The sequence below is a fragment of the Macrobrachium nipponense genome, chromosome 22, assembly GCF_015104395.2.
Source record: "Macrobrachium nipponense isolate FS-2020 chromosome 22, ASM1510439v2, whole genome shotgun sequence".
NCBI classification, from domain to species: Eukaryota; Metazoa; Arthropoda; class Malacostraca; order Decapoda; family Palaemonidae; genus Macrobrachium; species Macrobrachium nipponense.
In genome coordinates, this window is record NC_087213.1 from 46,581,343 (window position 1) to 46,601,528 (window position 20,186).

The 20,186-nt window shown below is 35.4% G+C and overlaps 1 protein-coding gene across 1 annotated transcript in view; it reads left to right on the forward strand.

The window, feature by feature from the left end:
* LOC135198624 (diacylglycerol lipase-alpha-like) overlaps nucleotides 1–20,186 on the forward strand; it is a 273,416-nt gene that overhangs the window by 216,609 nt on the left and 36,621 nt on the right. The window contains exon 12 of the mRNA XM_064226381.1: nucleotides 3,341–3,473. Coding sequence (XP_064082451.1) covers nucleotides 3,341–3,473 — 133 coding nt within the window. The remainder of the gene's footprint in view (nucleotides 1–3,340; nucleotides 3,474–20,186) is intronic.

Genomic DNA, 20,186 nt, shown 5'->3' on the forward strand with positions numbered 1-20,186 from the left:
CTGTAATGAGGCTGGACATGTTTGGTTGAAATACCTTTTCTTGGTTCCGCTTACCCAAAGTGCCTTATCTCCGGTTTTTTTTATGGTAAAATACACTGGAAATATCCAGTGTATTTTACCATAACATTTTAAAAAATTATTTTGGGTTCTTTTACCCCCAAAATTTAAACAACCATTCATTTTGTTTTCTAATAAGCTTTTTTCACAGACACCAAAATTTGTCAATAGTGTGCCTGTCCCAAATTGTGGCACAATGCTGATTACAGCAGTTACAGGCCAATCCTTATCATTCCAGTGCTTGTAAAGGTTACTGGTATGATGACCGTTTAAGGCCTGCTAAAGCACCTTGAATCTGGACAGCCAGTATGCCCACAGGTTGTATTTGACTTAGTTAAGCATAAGGCTCTTAGACATAGTGTATAGAATTTGCAGCTAAAATGTTGGTGGTAATGTGATTGATCTGTTATAACTTTAAGTCATCAGCCACAGAAAATTTTTATTATTTTTAACTAGCCTTGACCGATTGCATGTGGTTTTTAAGAAAGGAGCGTCATGGAACCATTATTTCAATCCTCACTAGTAACATGACAGTTGTCCTGAGAATGGAGAATAATAGACAATATTAATTAAGTCGATATGTAGATTTTTAAAATCGAAGTTATTTTTTCTCTAATAAAAATCCGTCATTTACATTTACCCTCATTTGTGGTCTTCATGAATTCTAGACACCAAATCAAAAGAGGATTATATTCTCCTAGCTTGGTGGCCACTACAGCACATGCACCCCAGTAATAACTGTGAGCAAACAAAAAAGGTCGGAAGGTGGAACATTTGATGTAAATGATGGGTTTGTACTGTATAGATTAGTTTTGTTTTTTATAAATGTAGTTTTTAACAAGCCTATCATTCACATCAGTTCAAGTCATTACCTTATTTGGAAAAACAGGATGCTAAAAAGGCCATTGTAATAATTAATTGGAACCAAGAATCCAATTTAAAGCTCATAGGATTGAGATTAGCGAAGAACCAAAAGCTCTAAAGTAATCAAAGAGTCATAAAGTAATTCTTACTGGTTCTGTATTGGAAGAAGTTATTTTAAAACTGAAATTAGAAATCTTGAATACTATAGATTCGAGCAATTCAGGCTTCACACCTCAAAGGTGACCTGAATTAGCCCAAGTGAAGAGATCTTTTTCGGCTATGCTTCATTGGTGGGCTTGAAAGTGGGAAGAACGCAGACAGCCACTTGTCAGTTAGATCATAAATAGAACAAATTTTCACTTGTTCAGAGGGAAAACTTCTGTCTTTAAGAGTTGAAAGGATGCCACTCTTGGTGCTGATTGTCCGCAAATCTTCAAAGAGGACTGAAAACTTTGCACGACATTGTGTTGTCAGCATAGCTTGATGGTCTCTTTTACTGCAGCTGCTAGGACACCTCTGGATTAAAGCTTCAAATCTTTCGGTTATTGTGAGATTAACTATGATGAGGTTGACAAGGTTGCTGCCAAAAAGAAAATATATGGAGATGCCTACCTTGCAGTGCAGGAAGTCTGCCATAGCAGTCGGTGCTTGGGTACTGCAGTTCAAACTAGAGGTCTATGGAAAGTTACCAGAGTTCCATATACAACCAGTTTGTTTGGTGTTGCCCAGTGAGGGAAGAAGTGTGGAATTTTAGAATAAGGCAACCAATTAAGATGTGTGTAATCGCTGACTGCTTCAAGAGAAGTGCTTGAGCGTTCTATTTAGACAAATGTGTTTCCATGGCCACCCCACGTAGTCTGACCCGGGGAAGGCTATCAGCACAATCATCTCAGCTTGGCAGGTCAAAAAGATATTTATGCTTCCTGCCATTCTTCTCCCCAAAAATTAATGTCTTAAAGAACTGGAATGGTAGATGAGCAAAGAAACTGGTGGTTCTACTATACTGATACAAACAAATAACGCTTCTATCCATTATTGTTTAAACGATTTACTCTGCTAACTAGTCATGCAAGTACTAACTAGAAAACAGAAGTCATCCAGAATTACCTGTAAGGGGGTAGTCCCACCAGAATCTGACAGGGTAGGAGATAAATACAGGAGAGCTCCAATTTGACAAAGAAAGTTGGAACTCGTAGAGACTACCTCGATGAAGACATAATCTTAATCTTGCCTTTTGTGCATAAGATAATGCCCCTCCAGTTGTCAATCTCCTAGAAAACATGATACCTTGGTCAAAATAAGGTAGACCTTTTCAACTGACCTAGAGGCTCTCACATGCGCCTAACAAGAGCAGCAGAACAAAGATTCATTGCAGGTTTACTGTTAGTGGTACCACCAAGGCCTGCTTATCCCAGACGAGGTGCTTGACTGAATGAAGGTACATCCAAATTGACAACCACATTGGGACTCAGGAATAGATGCCCTCTGGATAAAAGGCCATAAAATGGCATCTTTTTCAGTCGGCATTTGGATTGTTGGTTAAAGCTGAAGAAGGGCACCATCCATATGCCACTTTTGGAATCACCAGCTTATGTTCAAAACCTGTCTAAGAGAACATGCATCTCAAGAAGAGCTGCCCTCATGTTTTAACCATTCCCGGTGTGATCATACTTTCATTCCTCCTACTTTAGGCAGTGTTGTTTTGTTAGTCGATGGTGTCTTGAAGAGGAAGAATGGTTAAGTGGAAGAGGAACTCAAGGTTCTTGTTATTGCCATCTCAAGGGAACAAATGCAGCATTCTTGTTCTTAACACCATAGACAGATGATGTCAAATCTTAATTCTTCATGCTGATCTCATGATCTGCATGAAGGATTCCAGAAAAATTACACTGATACCAGAATAATCTGTTTAGAGTCTTGAAGCCTGAAGTACTATCAAGGAAAAGCCATCATTCTAATGGTCCGAGACAAATATGACTCCCTACCTCATTGACTATAGTACAAAAACCTTTGAGAAATGATTGAGTGTATGTCCATGAAGCTCCAACAAACATGTATGAAGTGGGGGATCAATCTTTATCAGGTATTTTAGTACAACAATTAAGTTTCATTATCAAACCAGTTGGTCCTTTAAGGTAGGTAGTTAAACAATACCGCACATGATGCTGCATTGTCTGTATACTATGGTATTCAATCATTTGCATTTGACAACAACAGCAAAATTTGCTATTCATAGATGGAAGTATCAAACATATCTTTGCAAACTATTAACTTTCAGTTTTTGCACAAGCACTTTCAAACCTTGTATTCTAATGTACTACACAGTATGCCATGCTAATTTTAGATGACTAATCTTTTATTTTCCATGTTTTACTACTGATGTATTTTTTTCTTTTTGGTATTTTTTATTCTTCTATAGGAGGTGGATGAAAGCACCGCAGCCAGTATACCAAGCAGTGTGGAGAGACAACAAGGATTTCGATGAGGTCCTTATATCTCCATGCATGATCCAGGATCACATGCCAGATAAGGTTCTCAAAGCTCTGGAAAAGGTAATTTCAACTTTCTGATAATATTTCAATTATTGTCTTATTCTTTCAATGCTGTAGACAAAAAGTATATTAATCAATAGTAACCATTACAATGATTATTATGATGATGATGATGTTTGTAGTGATGCTAACACACTGGAGTCATTATTTAATGTAGTATCTACATGCTAAGATGACCAGGTGTTGTAGGATAAGGTCGTGAATTTTTTATGGCAGTCACCTTCTAAGATCTGAGGTGTATTTACAATATTAATACATTTATAGCACAGACAAGTTGAGTATAGTGTGTGGAATTATTTTCTGATTGAATAATGGTATACCAAAGAAGAGAACTTTTAAGTTGTTGAATATTTTTTTTTTCACAGAATTGGCCCACTTCCAGGAAAAACCTTTCCACTTTATTTATGGGAATTTGTTAATCAGTGACAAATTCTAAAGATATAGAAATTGTAATTGCTGTGCCTGTATTCTTGTGGAATTTGCTAAAACTTTATTGATTTTAAAACTAATTAGGGATACTGATTTTGCAAAGAGGCTGGACACTAGATATACTAGTGGAAATTCTCTATTTTAAAGTTGGGCAGATTGCTGAAGAGGAAATCTTCCTCCAGTCTTACAGATCATAATTGTCTTGTTGAAGTTAAAGAAAGTGATCACTGTATAATACTCTTTTGGTTTGGTATCATCATGAAATTTTGCTTGCATTTTGTATAAGGAAGGGCAGTATGCCAAAAGTGGTAGGACAAAGGATCAAAAGTAGGTGACATTAATGTAGTTTCTGTAGGCATAGGGAGCGTTAGAAAGTCTAACCTTCTAATAAGTTTAGATATGTAGAACAGAGCATTACAAGTATTGTCAAATATCCAGCATTATTTGTTCGGTTTTAGTACACACAATGAAGTCTGCAGTGGATGGTGGGTGCTAAGTTGATATTTCAGTTAGGCAAGGTTCTACTGGAACTGAGCTGTATATTCCATTAACTGCACCACATTCTGTGTTAGAGCTTTGTTGGAACTGGCAACTGTTTCATTGCATATCAATGGAGACAGATGATTAACATGATATTTGAAAGTTATTGCACAAATTACTGTTTTTACAGAATATATAACATGCAGAACTACCATCAAGGTAAAGGCTGATTCATCAACATCTGTTCTTTCGTTTATCAGGGGTTAACAGAATTTCATTGTTGTATCAACCCTCCCTTGCCTTCAAGGTAAAATCATTTTTCTTTTAGATGCGATTTTTCATCTAGGTATCCTGAAGACTTAGTCAAATGCTGTTTTCATCAGTATCTTTTTAACTTAAGAAGATCTTTAGTGCAATTTTCCAAGGGTTGAGAAACACATCACGTATGAACTTTTCATAATTAATCAGAGTCAGAGCATCCGTCTTTGCAAGAGCCTTCACCAGCAAGAAATGCCACAGTGTTCTGTTTTCTTTAATATATCATGGTATTTCGTAAAAGGTTTTAGGTTTGTCACTTTGATTTTCTTCTATTGTCACACCCCCATACTCTATGATTAATGATTTCAATTTCATATGTATTTATCAGCAGGCCACAAAACTCTGGCGGCCCACGTTCATGGCTATAGCCTTACTCTTCTTTTTTTCTGAAATCATACTAAGGTGTTTCTATTTCCGTCCCATTTCTAGGGGTGCACTGGGGGATTGTTTTCCATCACCTTTGTTTTTATCCTCTGTTTCATAAGTAATTCCATCATTCTGCCCTTTTTACAATCATGTACTACCAGCTAAACTCTGTTTTATTAATGCTGACCTCTCAGCAATCATGGGTTATTTATTCTCAAATTGCTCTTCCCTTGTCTGTCCATTCTGACTCCCTTAATATTCCGGAAGAGTATTGCGAATCTAATGCAACTCTACACTCCTACAGCAGTATTTTGGGTAATCAAAATACTGATTACTTGAAATTCCTGACTGTATAAGTAACATAACTGATTGATAAACCTACTTATGAAATATTGTTTGCTGAGATGCATGCTACAGAGTATTGCATCTCAGTTATTGAAGGTTTATCTTAGTCATTTCAAGCTATTTACATCAGTGGGCTTGAATGGCACAAATTACTTTGAGTAAGATTCCCTTGGAAAAGCCTTGCCAAAGAATTTTATAAGTTTAGAATAATTTGATATTCCTGCTTGAGAAGGCACAATACTGTTTCTGTAGTTGAAAGAAAGACAAAAAAGACCTTGAATTGGGGAAACTGTTACTTGAAAAAATGAGTTTTTGTTCTGCAAGTAAAATGGATGTGCAGTATGATATAACTGTTTCATGAAAATTGAACCTTAGTCTATAGGAAAATTAAAGTTTGAAAACTTATGTATAGATTTGAGGAACTAAGAAAATTATTGCTTCTAAAATACAACATACACTAAAGTTCCATGTATCACTGGATAGACCCACTTGGTAAAAAGATCTTTTCTTAATGGGCACCATGAATTATTAGTTTACAATAATATACTATATTTGTTTACAGTGGTTAACAATAAGTTGTTACAGGCAGTCCCCGATTTACGACGGGGGTTCCATTCTTGAGACACGTCATAAGCCGAAAATCGTCATAAGCCAGAAAATCGTCAAAAATCCTAATAAAACCTTACTTTTAATGTTTTGGGTGTATTAAAAAGTATGTAAACTGCATTTTTATTGCATTTTTCATCGAAAAACCTTCGAATATTGATTATTTTGCATTTTTTGGAGTCATATTTTTTCCATCAGTTCAGTGTCATAATTATCATAAGCATCGTAACCCTGGAACATGCCTTGTAAACCTGGAAATAATTTCTGATGAATATAATTGAAAAGCCTCATAACCTCGGAACGTTGTAAGCTGAACCCGGGGACTGCCAGTAATCCTTATATTTTAGGCAATAATACTAAGATACAGATAAACGCATTTATATTATGGATTGTGTAGCAGGTGTTAGAGAAAAGTAAGAAAGAAAGTAGTAACCACTTGAATAATGAAAGGTGGTTGCTAGATTACTGTGAAACAAGAACAAACTATATGTTAACAGAGCAAAAATTCAAAATGCCTTTATAAGGCCTCCACAACTCTATGCAACAGAGACTTGGCCAGAAACTTTGATATGTGACAATATTGTTGAGATGGTTTGTATGTGTGATATGAGGGTTGAGAGGCAATTAGTCAGACTTGTAGTAGATAAGGAAGCACAGGATGAAGACCGGTAGGAAAGAACAGAAAATCAAGAAAAAGAGTATTGATGAAGACCTGGACAAGATGGCTAATCAGGCAGAATGAAGAAGAAAGTGGGGAGAAGACTGGTTTCCTGTCTTGAGCCTGCAAAGGGAAAATCAGATGTAAAAACTGTAGTGATGATGTTGCACACTATTACAGTTGTAATCACAGTTTAATGAAGTGTTTTCTTTTGAACAGGTAACTTTTGACCTAATCTATGTTGGAACATACCTTATATGCATCCAATGGTCCAGCATGGAATGGAAGCTGGAAGAAGTACTTTTGGCCTTCAGGATTGCCTCATTACTCCTATGCCACATGGTTCTGTGCCAGCTAATCAATGCCCAAGCTTTTTAACTCATTAACCCTTGATATGATCCTTGAAGTGTCCTCACTTTGAACCATATGGGCATCCAGTTATTAACTCATTTTTTAATTACTTTTTATCCTAAAACCAGGTTATATGTAGCAGTCTGTTTTTCAAGGAGGAATTTGTTTCCCTCCTTATCAAGTCATAACTCACATACTGGTTGTTTCTCTGTGACACCTGACTGATTAATGGCAAAAAATTCAACTCGAGTTCCTAAAGGCAGTATATTTTTCATGTACTACTATGTTATTTTCCGGGGAAATTATTCCCTTTCAATCCTTCTTCTGCCTTTATTATTGGTGAGTGTGGGCTATTGTCAAGTGGTGTGTATTGTTGCATCCAAAATATTCGTATAACTTCTTGATCAGCTCACTCATTCAGTAAATCTATAAGCTTTGAGACTGAGGAAAAGGTCACAATGAGCAAGGCATGTTTGGAATGTGCAAATGACCATCAATAACTAGTCTGCTGTGCCCGAAGCCCTTTATCTCGTTAGCGTTCATCATTTTGAATCGATAGTACTAAATGTCTGTAGGTTGGCGTCCAGATACAATATGTGGATCTATAAGCTTTCCTCCTGGAAGAAGGATAAAACTTTGTGCCAAATAGTCTTAGTTTCTTGGGGCACAGTGCTTGAAATGGGCATTTTTTGGTATAACATGGCCAGTGCATGGGATATAATTTCCAACAGTATTGCTGAAGAAGATGCTTTTTTATATATGCATTCAGTATACACTGCCTAAATACTGTATACGTATTTGATATACTATATATGTTCCTTCAAAATAACATTTTCTCTTGGATGATATTGATGGTGTGATGTGCTGAGGATAATTGTTTTAATTGGTTCTGGCTTATACCATACCAGAAATAGCCTGTTTAGAACTCAAGAACACAGATACATGTTTGATTTGCATGGGATGTACATATGTAAGGGTATGCTCCGTGTAAATTCAAATATCATCTTAATCAGAATATGTAAAACTTGATATGTCTGGTTATTGAAATTATGTCTGCTATGGTAGGTATCTTGTACATTATTTAAAAGTTCATTCCACAAAGTTTTATGAACTACTTGAACTACTAATATGACTGTTTGGTTTCATTTACTATACTGTATATCCCAATATCTATAGAAAAAAAATTATTTGATACACTTTTTTTATCAGTGAGGAAAAACAGTTGCTTTTCTCATGGCTAATTATTGTATTATATTTGGTACATCGCAGCAGTTTTCTTTTTTTATTTTCGATGTATAGGCTGTCAATCAAGCATTTGGAACTTTTATGTATTAAAGAGCAGAAATAGGCTTTTGCTTGAGTTTTTGTGTATTGCTGCTTTGATACCAAAATATTCCATGGTCAAAATCTTCCATATATTAAGATGCAAATTGTTATTATAAATAACTCTGTAATGTAAGAAAGGTCAGCTTCCATAGTGTAAAAAAATCTATTGGACATGCATAGTGGCTAGTTGATCTTTAGTTTGAATTAGTTTGAATTAGTTTTATGCAAGTACAATAGAGTATGCTTAGTTCATCTTTTACCCATAAGTGCATGTAAAATTGCAAGAGGAGTCATGGACGCTTTGTATTCTTAGAGGTTGCACCATATTTATTTCTTTTATTTCATTCTTTTTGTCTTATTTTTGCATTTTTGCAAATTGCTCTTTTTCCAGTTTTGCAAGTAGAAATAATTTATCTCATCAGTCACTACAGGTAATCTTTTCACATTTAGTATTGCATAAGGGAATAGTAGAGGCACTGGTGAAGTAGAAGCATTGGTGAGTTAGAAACTTGACAACTCTGTCTCCACTGAAATGATTTCTTCAACATTTGTGAAACAATTTTGCAATCTTAATTGAAACTTTTTATGATTCAATTTTATGATAATTGTTTATTACATTCATATTTTTAGTTATTTTCAGAAATTTCTAATGACAGACAAAAGGAATTAAAGATAATAATGATTCCTACCAGTTCCATTAACAAGTTTCTGAAGGAAAATTACTTTACTTCTTAGCACTGGAGTTTTTCTCGACTGAAGTCATATTTTGAAAATAATGTGGTACCACTAATGTGATCAACTGCTAACTGTAGGTCAGTCTTAGTATCATGATGTAGTGGTAGTCATTCTAAGTGCTACTTTACACCCACCATTTTAATTCCTCACAGAATACCAACTGGCTACTATTTGGAAAGCCCCCCCCCAAAAAAAATTAATAAATAAATAAAAATTTAAAAAGTGTCTGGCGGTCTGCTTTTTATCTGCTTTTTAAGCAGTAATAGTTACAAGATTTAATCATTGTGCTTATGTAACCATTCCCATTTTTCTACCATCCAGTTATTCTAATTTCTACCGATCCTGAAGTAATTTAAACTTGACTATTGTTTAGGCACGTGTCATTTACTGTGGTTTTGATTATCATTGTCTTCTGCAAGGCATGATGTTTATGGGAATTTTCATAAATAGATAATGAATGCATGATATCCACTGCCATATAGGAGAATATTTAGTCATAAGTTAAGGAGCCTACCCTTTAAAAAAATCAGCTGTTGTCTCACTGGGCAGACTGAAATACATTAATCTCATTAGCTGTACTAATCCAGCGTACCACAGAAGTAGGTGGTTTCATCTATATGAGAGCAAGATAGTTCATGGTAATTACTATTCTTCAAAGTTCTTACATAGGCAGTTCCTCGGCTCTGAATGTTCCAGAAACAGTTATAATAATTCTAGGGGATTTTGCCTTTCATACCAAAGTAAGCAAAACATTTCCAAGTCTTATCTTGCCAAGGTTACCATCAGTTGCAGAGCCCTCATTTCATGAGAGTCAGTACATATAGCTTTCAAGGGGCACATGATTAAAAAGGACAATATGTACATGAAAAATGTTGCCATGCATGTTATTTATAGACTGTAAAAGCTTGTAAAAAGGTAACTAGAAGCAGACCCTAATATTGAAAAAACATCTTGGTAGTCCACTTGTATTTCAAAATCATTTCATCAAGATATGAGGGTCAGGGTATTCCACAATGGAAAAGTCAGATGATTTTGATTGTGTGTAAGCACCATGTACCTTGTTTGCTTATTGCATTGTACATATGAACAATGAGGACAAAGTCCACACCTTTTACAATGGATTGGGTGTTGAGTAATATCAAAAACACATGAAACCCTATCCTTACAAAAACTGTTCGAGGTATTTAAAAGCTCGGCTTCACTTTTTCTTCTACAACATCTGATGTTATACAGGGAAGAGTGGATCAGAAAATGGATTTTTACATGATTCCTTTGGATGAAGAAATATCCACCAGAACTGATATGGCAGCAGGAAGTTTGGATTTCTTGTCATAAAGAGTTGAAAGAGTTAGGTTTAACAATACATTCACACTATAATCAAAAGTCAGTGTTTTCAGTTTTTATGAGCTTTCTGGCAAAGAGGAATGACCAAACTATGCACACCAACCCAAGAGAGCATTTATTTCTTGTACTAGAGAAAGATCCTTATGATAGTACACTGGTCTAACAGAGTGATAGATGTGGAGTTCCTGACTAGAAAAAGTTCTTATCAACTGATACCAGTGTAAGCTGGAAAAACTGCTGGATAAGCCATCCTAAAAGAATAATTGTTTTATGCAAACAATTCCACACTAATTTGTATGAAGCAGGTGTGTCATTGTTTTTATTGGCAAGATTGTAGCTGCTATTAGGGAGTAAATTTTGTGGAACCCAGTTGATAAACTGACATAATTCATAACAAACATTCACAAAAACAGCTTAAACCATAGAGCAAATGGTAAGATCATATTTGACTCTGAAATTGAGAAAGGTCTTCAGTTGGCTGGAGGTCATTTCAGTGGTTACATTTTAAATCTATGGTACCTATTGTCTATGATATTAACTCTTTACAGTGTTTGAATGGAAGTAAAGTGCTCTTCTCACAATCTGTTCTAAGACTCAGAATCTTGTTATTGGATGTAAAAAAATACTGTTTATGCTGGCAATGACAACTCATTATGGAAGAAAACACATAACGTACTGTATTTTCTATGGAAAATAAAATTAAGGTATCCAAAATGTAGATTGTCCATTATTTTGCAAAGAAAAAAAACATCGGTTGAGCAATTATAATATGATAAATATGTCTGAGAAATGGAGGCAGTGCTGAAATGAAAATACAGGAGCTTTAATGTCTGTTGACTCTAGTAAATGGCAATGAGGAGTAAGGTATATATATATATATATATATATATATATATATATCATATATATATATATATATATATATATAACTACAAATGTCCTTTAATATCTAATTCACTCTACCTCGGAATTAATATATTTTCATATATGTTTAACCGAGGGGGAATTTATTAAGCAATAATAGAATTGGCGATCAACAGGCGCGAACCATCGACCTCTCAATTCCAGGATTGAGAGGTCGATGGTTCGCCCCTGTCTATTGCCAATTCTATTATCGCTTAATAAATCCCCCCTCGGTTAAACATATATGAAAATATATTAATTCCAGGTAGAGACGAATTAGATATTAAAGGACATTTGTAGTTCGATATATGTATATGAATCATGGTAATGTGATAGATTTATATATATATATATTATATATATATATATATATAGATATATATATATATATATATATATATATGCATACATATCTGAATGTGTGTGTTTATATGTATATAGTGTATGTAGGTATGTTTTTATATACTTATAGAACTTCAGGAAAAATCAATTTTTCTACTGGGGAGCAAATGCAGAAAGAAAGGCTTATAAGTAAATGGATCTCAGAGTAGAAGATGCAGATGGTGAGATGCTGTTTGAAATGAAAGCTGAACCTGGTTGATAAATCTGTATTTTGAAGATTTTCTGAATGTGGAAGATTTTTAAAAAAGACCCAGATCTGAAGACTGAAGAATAGAACAGGTTATTATGAGTCTGAAAATGTTTATAAACTTACTGTTTAGGACATGAAGAGGACAATTATGGGTTGAAGAAAGGAAAGACACTAGGATTTAATGGTGTGATTGGATGGCTGACTAGGATGCTTGAGATATATCTGAATGTGGGAATGTTCCAAAAGTGTAGGTAAGAGGAGTAAATGTGTATTGATTTAAGGATGAAGGTGCCAGAGGACATTGTAGCTTCAATGTTTGGGCCAAACATTACTAAGTATACCAGAAATGGTATAAAGAAGGTAAGCTACAGTACGGAAAGATTGATAAGAGAACAGTTGGGATTTAGACAAGATAGAGGTGTGAGGATTAAGTATTAGTGATTGCTAAGTCAATTCTCCATGGAGGTGACGTGAGGATGATGACTGCACTTGATAGAGAAAAGGTAGAAGCTTTCATGATTGTTGGTATATGCGTGTCACTTAAGAAGAACTGAACTTGTGAAACTTGTGTTTGTGATAGTTTAGTCATATGGAGAGATTGGAGGACGATAAATTGATTTAATGAATGTGTGATTCTGAAGTAATAGGTGGAAGGGAGAGAGGAAGACCTAGGAAGTGCTGGATAGGTATCTGGGAAGAAGTATTGGAATGGGAAGTCATCAATATCAGGAAGTGTTAGTCCATGAAAGATGAAGATAAAAGCCACAGTGTGTATGGGACAGAAAATTCCTCTCATCCTGTTAGCAACTGGTGTTAGTTGCTTTTTTTTTATTAGTTTTTAATGATGAATTGCAACCCTATGTATTTTCTTCAAAAATTAAAAATTAACACCATAGAAGTTAAATTCTTGTACATATTCCATTTTATACACCAACATAGATAATGGGGAAAAATATGGCATCCCTTTCCTCCATTTTATTTAGATTACTAACAAGCTCCTTATGATAATAGAGGATTTTTCCTGAAAGGAACTTGTAGGCTCGATCCACAATTGGTTATCTTAGGGTCTATCTATCACTTCACTCATTAGAGCTATAGTTTGTATCTGAGTAGTTTTGAATTTTTTTTTCTTTTGTAGATTTCACAGAGAAAAAATAAAAATTTTAGGTTGCAATCCACATCCAAAAGTCAGAATGTCTGGTGAACAACATTAGCCAACCAGGTTTATCCTTTTATTATTCTTTTTTCTTAGAAAACCTTTGGGGTAGGTTACTTAAGTAGAATGTTTATGGTGTGATTTTGACAGTACATGACATAGAATTATTAATAGAAGCCTGAAGAACAAGAGAAGTTTACTCTTATCAATTATTAATTTCTTTTAAAAATGCAGTATTAAGTCACGTTGTGGTGGTAGAAATAGATTTAAGATGCCCTAGGTACTAGGTGCTGAGATTTATACAGACCAATAGAAAGGAATCAGAAATTCTGAGTAAGGTAGAAACTATTTAAAAGAGTCAATGTATTTCTTTACCTCAAATTATCGGTTACAGTTCCTCCTTATCAGCTCACTTTGGTTTCTGAAATTGAATTACTATAATGAAATTAAAACTGTAGACACTTTTTCCAGTTCTGACTTTAGTTTTATAGATTAATTAACAATTTTCTTAATAATTACAAACTTTTATTTTAAAAACCGTTGCAGTTCGAAGTTTGCAGTAATATCTTGATTTTAATATTTAAGAGAAAAAATCCAGAGATTTTTATTGTTATCTTTTTTACAGATTTAAATTATTTTGGATGTTTCTAAAGCAGAATTTTGGACTCAGGTAAAACGCTTTTAGAGTCGATGACAGGTCTTGAGTATTAGTGAGTGGTCCCCCTGTGCCATAATCCAGCTTCCACTGTGTCGGTTTAGCCCTTAACTTGTTAAATTTTTTTTTACATGATTTCAAACTAAGGGGTGGACAGCATTTACCCCAGCCGTACTTCATCAAAAAAGTTTCAAGTATTTTTTTTTTACATTTCATGACTATTTGATGAATCCCTTGTGATTTCTGCTTTATTAAAGCGCCAGACTTAAACCTAATGTAACAATGATCTAGCTTTTCATAGACATCCATTTTCTAAGAAATCATATTTGAAGGACCAGATGGTTGCTTTCTATAATTATAGAAGTAAATCTTTTATGGTAAACTTATTAAAGGAAATGTTTTCCCCTCCAAATTGTTTCAGTATTATTTTTCTTCTATTCTTAATGTGTTGTCAAGCCAACTTTTATCTCCTGAAATTTGAAAGTGCATACAACTTATTTTTTCTACTGTGCAAAGATAAAGTTATTCATAATGAACCAATGCTTTGATTTTGCTTAGTTACTTTGTCTTCTGCATGGTACAGCATTACCTGCATGAGCTTTTATTGATGATTCAAGTTGACGTCTCTTGAAGAAACTTTACTATTGGCAAACCTTTCATTTTATATTTATTAGTTTGTATTCTTTTATGTTCAGGTGTTATCCCATTCAAAAGACCCGCCACAACCCAGGTGTCCGCCCACTAACACAGAGTCCCGCCTTCACACACTCTCAAACCAGTCAGGTACGGTGACGTGCCTAATTCTCATCACTTTCAGCCCTTCAACAGAAAGTATTTTGACATGCTTGACTCTAGACTCGCTATGCTCCATTTGTTCTGTGTTCTTGACAGTCTGAGTGTACTTGACATGCTTGACCTTAGACTAATAGTAGTATGTGTTTGTACCTTTAATCATATGAATTAATCCTTTATTCATGCCTTTGGTGTTAGATTTTTAGCAGGTTTCTCTCTAGTAGTAACTTGGAAGAGGTTATGGCCTGTTTATAACAAGAGAAATGATTGCATAAGTATTGTGCATGATGTTGTAACATTGTCAGATTCTCCTGCTTTTATGTTAAATGTCTATTGTGTTTTTGAAATTGTGTGATGGCCGGTCTCTATAAGTTCAGGTAAAGAATTTGGAATGTTGGTCATTCCTGAATTAGATACATTGCCTCTGAGAAAACAACTTTAACCTGTGGCATTTTAGTACAAATTTTTTATTTCATCCTACTTTTGATTTCCAGTAAATACATCAGCAGAACGCATCAGTTGTCAGTTTTCTTTTCTCACTAAAGAAAATGATTTGTACCTGTTAGTTGACGGAGTCCTTGCAAATTAAGTTTATTACCACTTGTGCACAGAGCATGTTGCAGTTGCAGTCAGAGTTTGGTCCACAAACCCAGTTCAGTGTTTATAGTCTTATACAGTAGATGATGTTTGGATTTGATTTTAACTACAGTATTTTCTTTCATAAGAATTGAAAGAAAGTCACAAATAAGTATTAATGAAGAGAGAATTTTTTTTTTCATAAATACTGTTCCTTGTCATTCAGTTGATGCATAAATTTTTCAATTTACTGAACAGTTCTTTGCTTTAATTTATGTAAATAAGACCTGTGGTTGCATGGTAATTGATCACATTCATATGGTGTCTCCATTATTCGCACTCCATAATAGGTGCTATAATTTTGTTAACTGATTAGAGATAAAATGTATAAAAAAACTTCCATCAAAAAGTGTACTTGGCTGAAGTCTTTGTTGGGATAACAAATCTCATACATTTTACCATGTTCACCACTTCACCAGCCTTATCAGGTGCACTCTATTTTTCACGCTGATTAGTAATTAGCTAATCATGACTTCTCAAGATACAAATTCCAGAACTGAGGTTGATGAGGCTGCCTAAGTACTCCACAAGCATCAACTTGAATCTTTTGAACTCAAAACTTAATCTCTTTAAATTACTTTTGTATTGTAAAAAATATTAACAGTTCATTCGTTCTTAAATTCCAGTTTGGTCTTCCACAGCCTATAGAGCTGCATGGTGATTTCATAATGTTGACCTATGACCTTCCATCTTATGTGAGAGAAGGGGTAGCCTTACCAGTTTTGGCTATAGTAGATTTACAAATGTCCTATACAGAAAAACATGAGATTTTAAAGGACAGATAAAAATATGCTTTATGTGATTTGATTGCAGCCCACAGCAAATATCAAGTTGTGGGAACAGATCCCTGAAGAAAATTTTGTTAGACTTTTCCGGATTTTCAATTTATCCAGTCCTTAAGTTTTAAGTTAGAATATCAGTTTATTGAATTTAATTTTGCAAGCCTATAAGATTAAAAAGAGTCTGAGTTTTGTCTCTATGGTATTTCAACCACATAAAGTAAAGATATTTGGCCTACTTCATCCCCTTTATAGTAATAATATTTGTAGCATGAAACAAATATACAATTCATAAGATAATTTAAGTCTTTCGTAAGGAAAGACCTAGATTATCTCCCAAATTATCTTTTATAATGAGAGATAAAGAAGCAAGGTCATCATTTATTTACAAAACTACTGAAAGGCACTTACTCCTCCATTCATATTTAGTGGTTATCTGTTTTCATAGATTAGGCCAGCTTTATGCTGTCAAGCTCTTTTTCCTAGAGTGGAGCATAACAGTCCCTGTTTTGCATCGTATGAATCAAGTCTTTGGGTTGGGAAACTGAATCACCATGTACAATACCAGTTTGTATTTTAAGGAACTTGAAAATTATTTTAAAGGCTTTGTTATGTAAATGTCATGCATAATTAATTAGATTTATTATTAAATTGTTTAACCAGACCGCTAAGTTGACATGCTGAACATTTCTTAGGGCTGGCTCATTAGATCTATTTTTATATGTGTATACATTGCATACTTACATACATATATATTTATGTACACATTGTATGTATATACAGTATGTAATGATATTTTATTTCTTAAGTTCAGTTGGTTTATAACCTCATAATTTGGTAAACTGAAAATTTTGAAGATCCGGACAAAATTTCTGTAAGGGGTATAATTCAAAGGCTTGTCATTTATTGTTGGTTGGTATTAGAATGGTCACACTGAATGTGTTTTATTGTTTGAACTGTATTGCATTCTCAACATTTGGAAGCAAGGCCTTATGGGATACTCATAAAACATTTGTGGGTAAAATGAGTATGACCAATTTGTGGGTAAGCTTAGAATTAATACCCTGCTGTGTGTTCATGGTGTTAGATGTTGGTTACATAGTATTAAGAAATCTACAATAGACATTTTTTATGTAGTCATAGTTGACCTAGGTTTGGCTGTTCTCTATCTCCTGATTTCCCTTACTGTGTTTTCACATGGGTAGGGACCCCCTATATTTCATCATTTATACCCGACACATGTTACTTGTGAAATGAGTATTTTGTCTATTGCCAGAGGAAATTATTAGGTTAGTAGCTAGTTGCAAGTTGTGATAGTGCTCACAGAAGCACTGTTGGTTAGGAATTTTTGTGGGGATGACACACTTTTTCAGAATATCTTACGTTTATTGATTATATTAATGATAAAATTTGTGAAAAAGAAGTATTTTGTTGGGTAATGGGAACTGACTGACTTCATTAAACAAGACCAACAAAACTAATGTTGTTTATGGTGTTTTAGTTTTATGTATTATATTTCATAAGCATTATCAAGAGTGAAATTATGAATTATTTCTGAGAATAGAGAATAATAATGAAGAGAAAGAGAGAATAACTCCTTATGACTCCTTCCCCTCCACCAATATGTATGTATATCAAATTGTCATTCACTTCCCCACCCTCCTTTCTCTAAGTGGATAAAAAGACTGGGAATTGCTATTTCTTTTATTAATCTTATTCTATATATATATTATATATATTATATATATATATATATATATATATATATGATATATATATATATCATATATATATATATATATATATATATGTATATATATATATATATATATATATATATATATATATATATATATATATATATATATATATATATATATATATATATACAGTGGACCCTCCATATTCGCGTTCTCTGGATTTGAGGACTCACACATTTGCAGATTTCTCTCAGGAACGTTTCCCTGCAATATTCGCAAAAAATTCACATATTCGTGGTATTTTTCTATGAGAAATATCCACAAATTCCTGGTTTTTTATGAATTTCATCAAAAATGTACTTTTTGTGATGAAAGTATTAAAAAACCAAGTATAAAAATTTTAATAGGTTTTTCTTGAGTTTTAACTAACAAAATAAGCTGTTTTCAGTGTTTTTATAGGGGTTCCAACTACAGTGGTACCTCCACATACGAAAGGCTCAACTTATGAAAAACTCGAGATATGAAAGCAAATACGAAAAATTTTACAGCTCTACATACGAAAATTGCTCAAGATACGAAAGGTTGTTGCTGTAAAGTCCGAGATTCGCCAGGACCACCGACAACAATTTTGAAACTCGCGCGCTGCCAACTGAGTAGACTCGCCACCATCCTCCCACTCTCCCATTGGTTCCTGATGCTAGTCACCGCCATGAGATCCTTCTCTCCTATTGGTCAGCATCCCTCCCATGATGCATCTACGTAGTGGCGTGCTTTTTCGGCCACTCGGTAGCAGCATGGTTTCTATACGCACGCGTTATTTGTTTGTTGTAACGATTTCGTTTATTAACATAAATTTGTTAGTGATTTCGTTGTAGTATACTTTATCGTGTTGTGTGAGAACTTTACTACATACGTATACGTACTACATAACATAATTACGTACAGTATATACGTAGTCATGGGTCCCAAGAAAGTTGAAATTCACGAAAAGAAGAGGATGCTCTCTTTGGAGAAGAAGATGGAGATTATCAAGAAGTATGAAGCTGGTATGCGATTGAGTGTGATCGCCAAGAAATACGGCCGAAATCCGTCGACAATAGGCACCATCCTTAAGCAGAAGGATGCCATCAAAGCAGCTACACCTTCCAAGGGCGTCACTATTTTGTCCAGCAAGAGGACCCACGTGCACGATGAAATGGAAAGGCTTCTTCTTGTCTGGATAAAAGACAAAGAAATCGCAGGTGATACGATAACGGAGACGGCAATCTCCCACATTGCCCAGCCGAAGACGACGGAAGAGAAGGGACATCAACGCCAACCCCAGACTTCAAGGCTTCGCATGGGTGGTTTGAGAAATTCCATAAACGGACTGGCATCCATTCGGTGGTGCGGCACGGGGAGGCGGCCAGCTCGGACACGAAAGCGGCCGAAGCCTTTAAAAAGACGTTCAACGAGATGATGATCAATGAAGGCTACAGTTCTCAGCTAGTCTTCAACTGTGATGAGACTGGTCTTTTTGGGAAAAAAATGCCTCATCGGACGTAGATCACGGAGGAAGAGAAGAAGCTGCCTGGGCATAAGTCTATGAAAGACAGGCTTACGCTTGCACTTTGTTCGAACGCCAGTGGGGATTGCAAGGTGAAGCCCCTACTTGTCTATCATTCCGAGACTCCTCAAGCCTTCAAGGCCCACAAAATGCTTAAGGAGAAGCTTCCAGTGATGTGGAGGGCTAATGCGAAAGCCTGGGTAACAAGGCTTTTGTTCACGGAGTGGGTAAATCTGTGTTTCAGCCCGACAGTGAAGAAATTCTTGGAAGAGAAGCGCCTCCCTCTGAAATGCCTGCTGGTGTTGGACAATGCCCCTGCTCACCCTCCTGGCCTCAAGGAAGATATCCTAGCAGAGTATTCCTTCATCAAGGTTCTTATCTTGCACCTAACACCCCTCTCCTCCAGCCCATGGACCAGCAAGTGATATCGAACTTCAAGAAGCTGTATATGAAACATCTTTTCAAGAGATGTTTCGACATCACCGATACCACAAACCTCACCTTGCGTGAATTTTGGAAGGAGCATTTCGATATTGTAATATGCATCTGACTCAAGCTTGGCAGGAGGTTTCGAGGCGAATCTTGAATTCCTCGTGGAGGAAACTCAGACCTGATGCCGTATCCGCCTGAGACTTTGAGGGATTCGACGTGGGCGAAGCTGGCGCTGCAGATTCAGGAACAGTTGACGATCCTGAAACTGTTGACGAGATCGTTGCACTCGGCAAGTCCTTGGGGCTGGTTGTCAACGAGGATGACATCAATGACCTTCTCGAGGAGTGCCAAGAGGAGGTTACGACGGATGACCTGAAGGAGTTGGAGGCCATGCAACATAACTTCGTTCAAGAGGAGTTCTCTAGCAGCGGCGAGGAGGAGGACGAGTACTCTATGACAACGGCAGAAATTAAGGATGCTCTAGCTGCTTTTCATAAGGTGCAATCATTCGTAGAAAAGAGACACCCCGAAAAGGCTTACACAGGTCGTATGCTTGCACAGTTC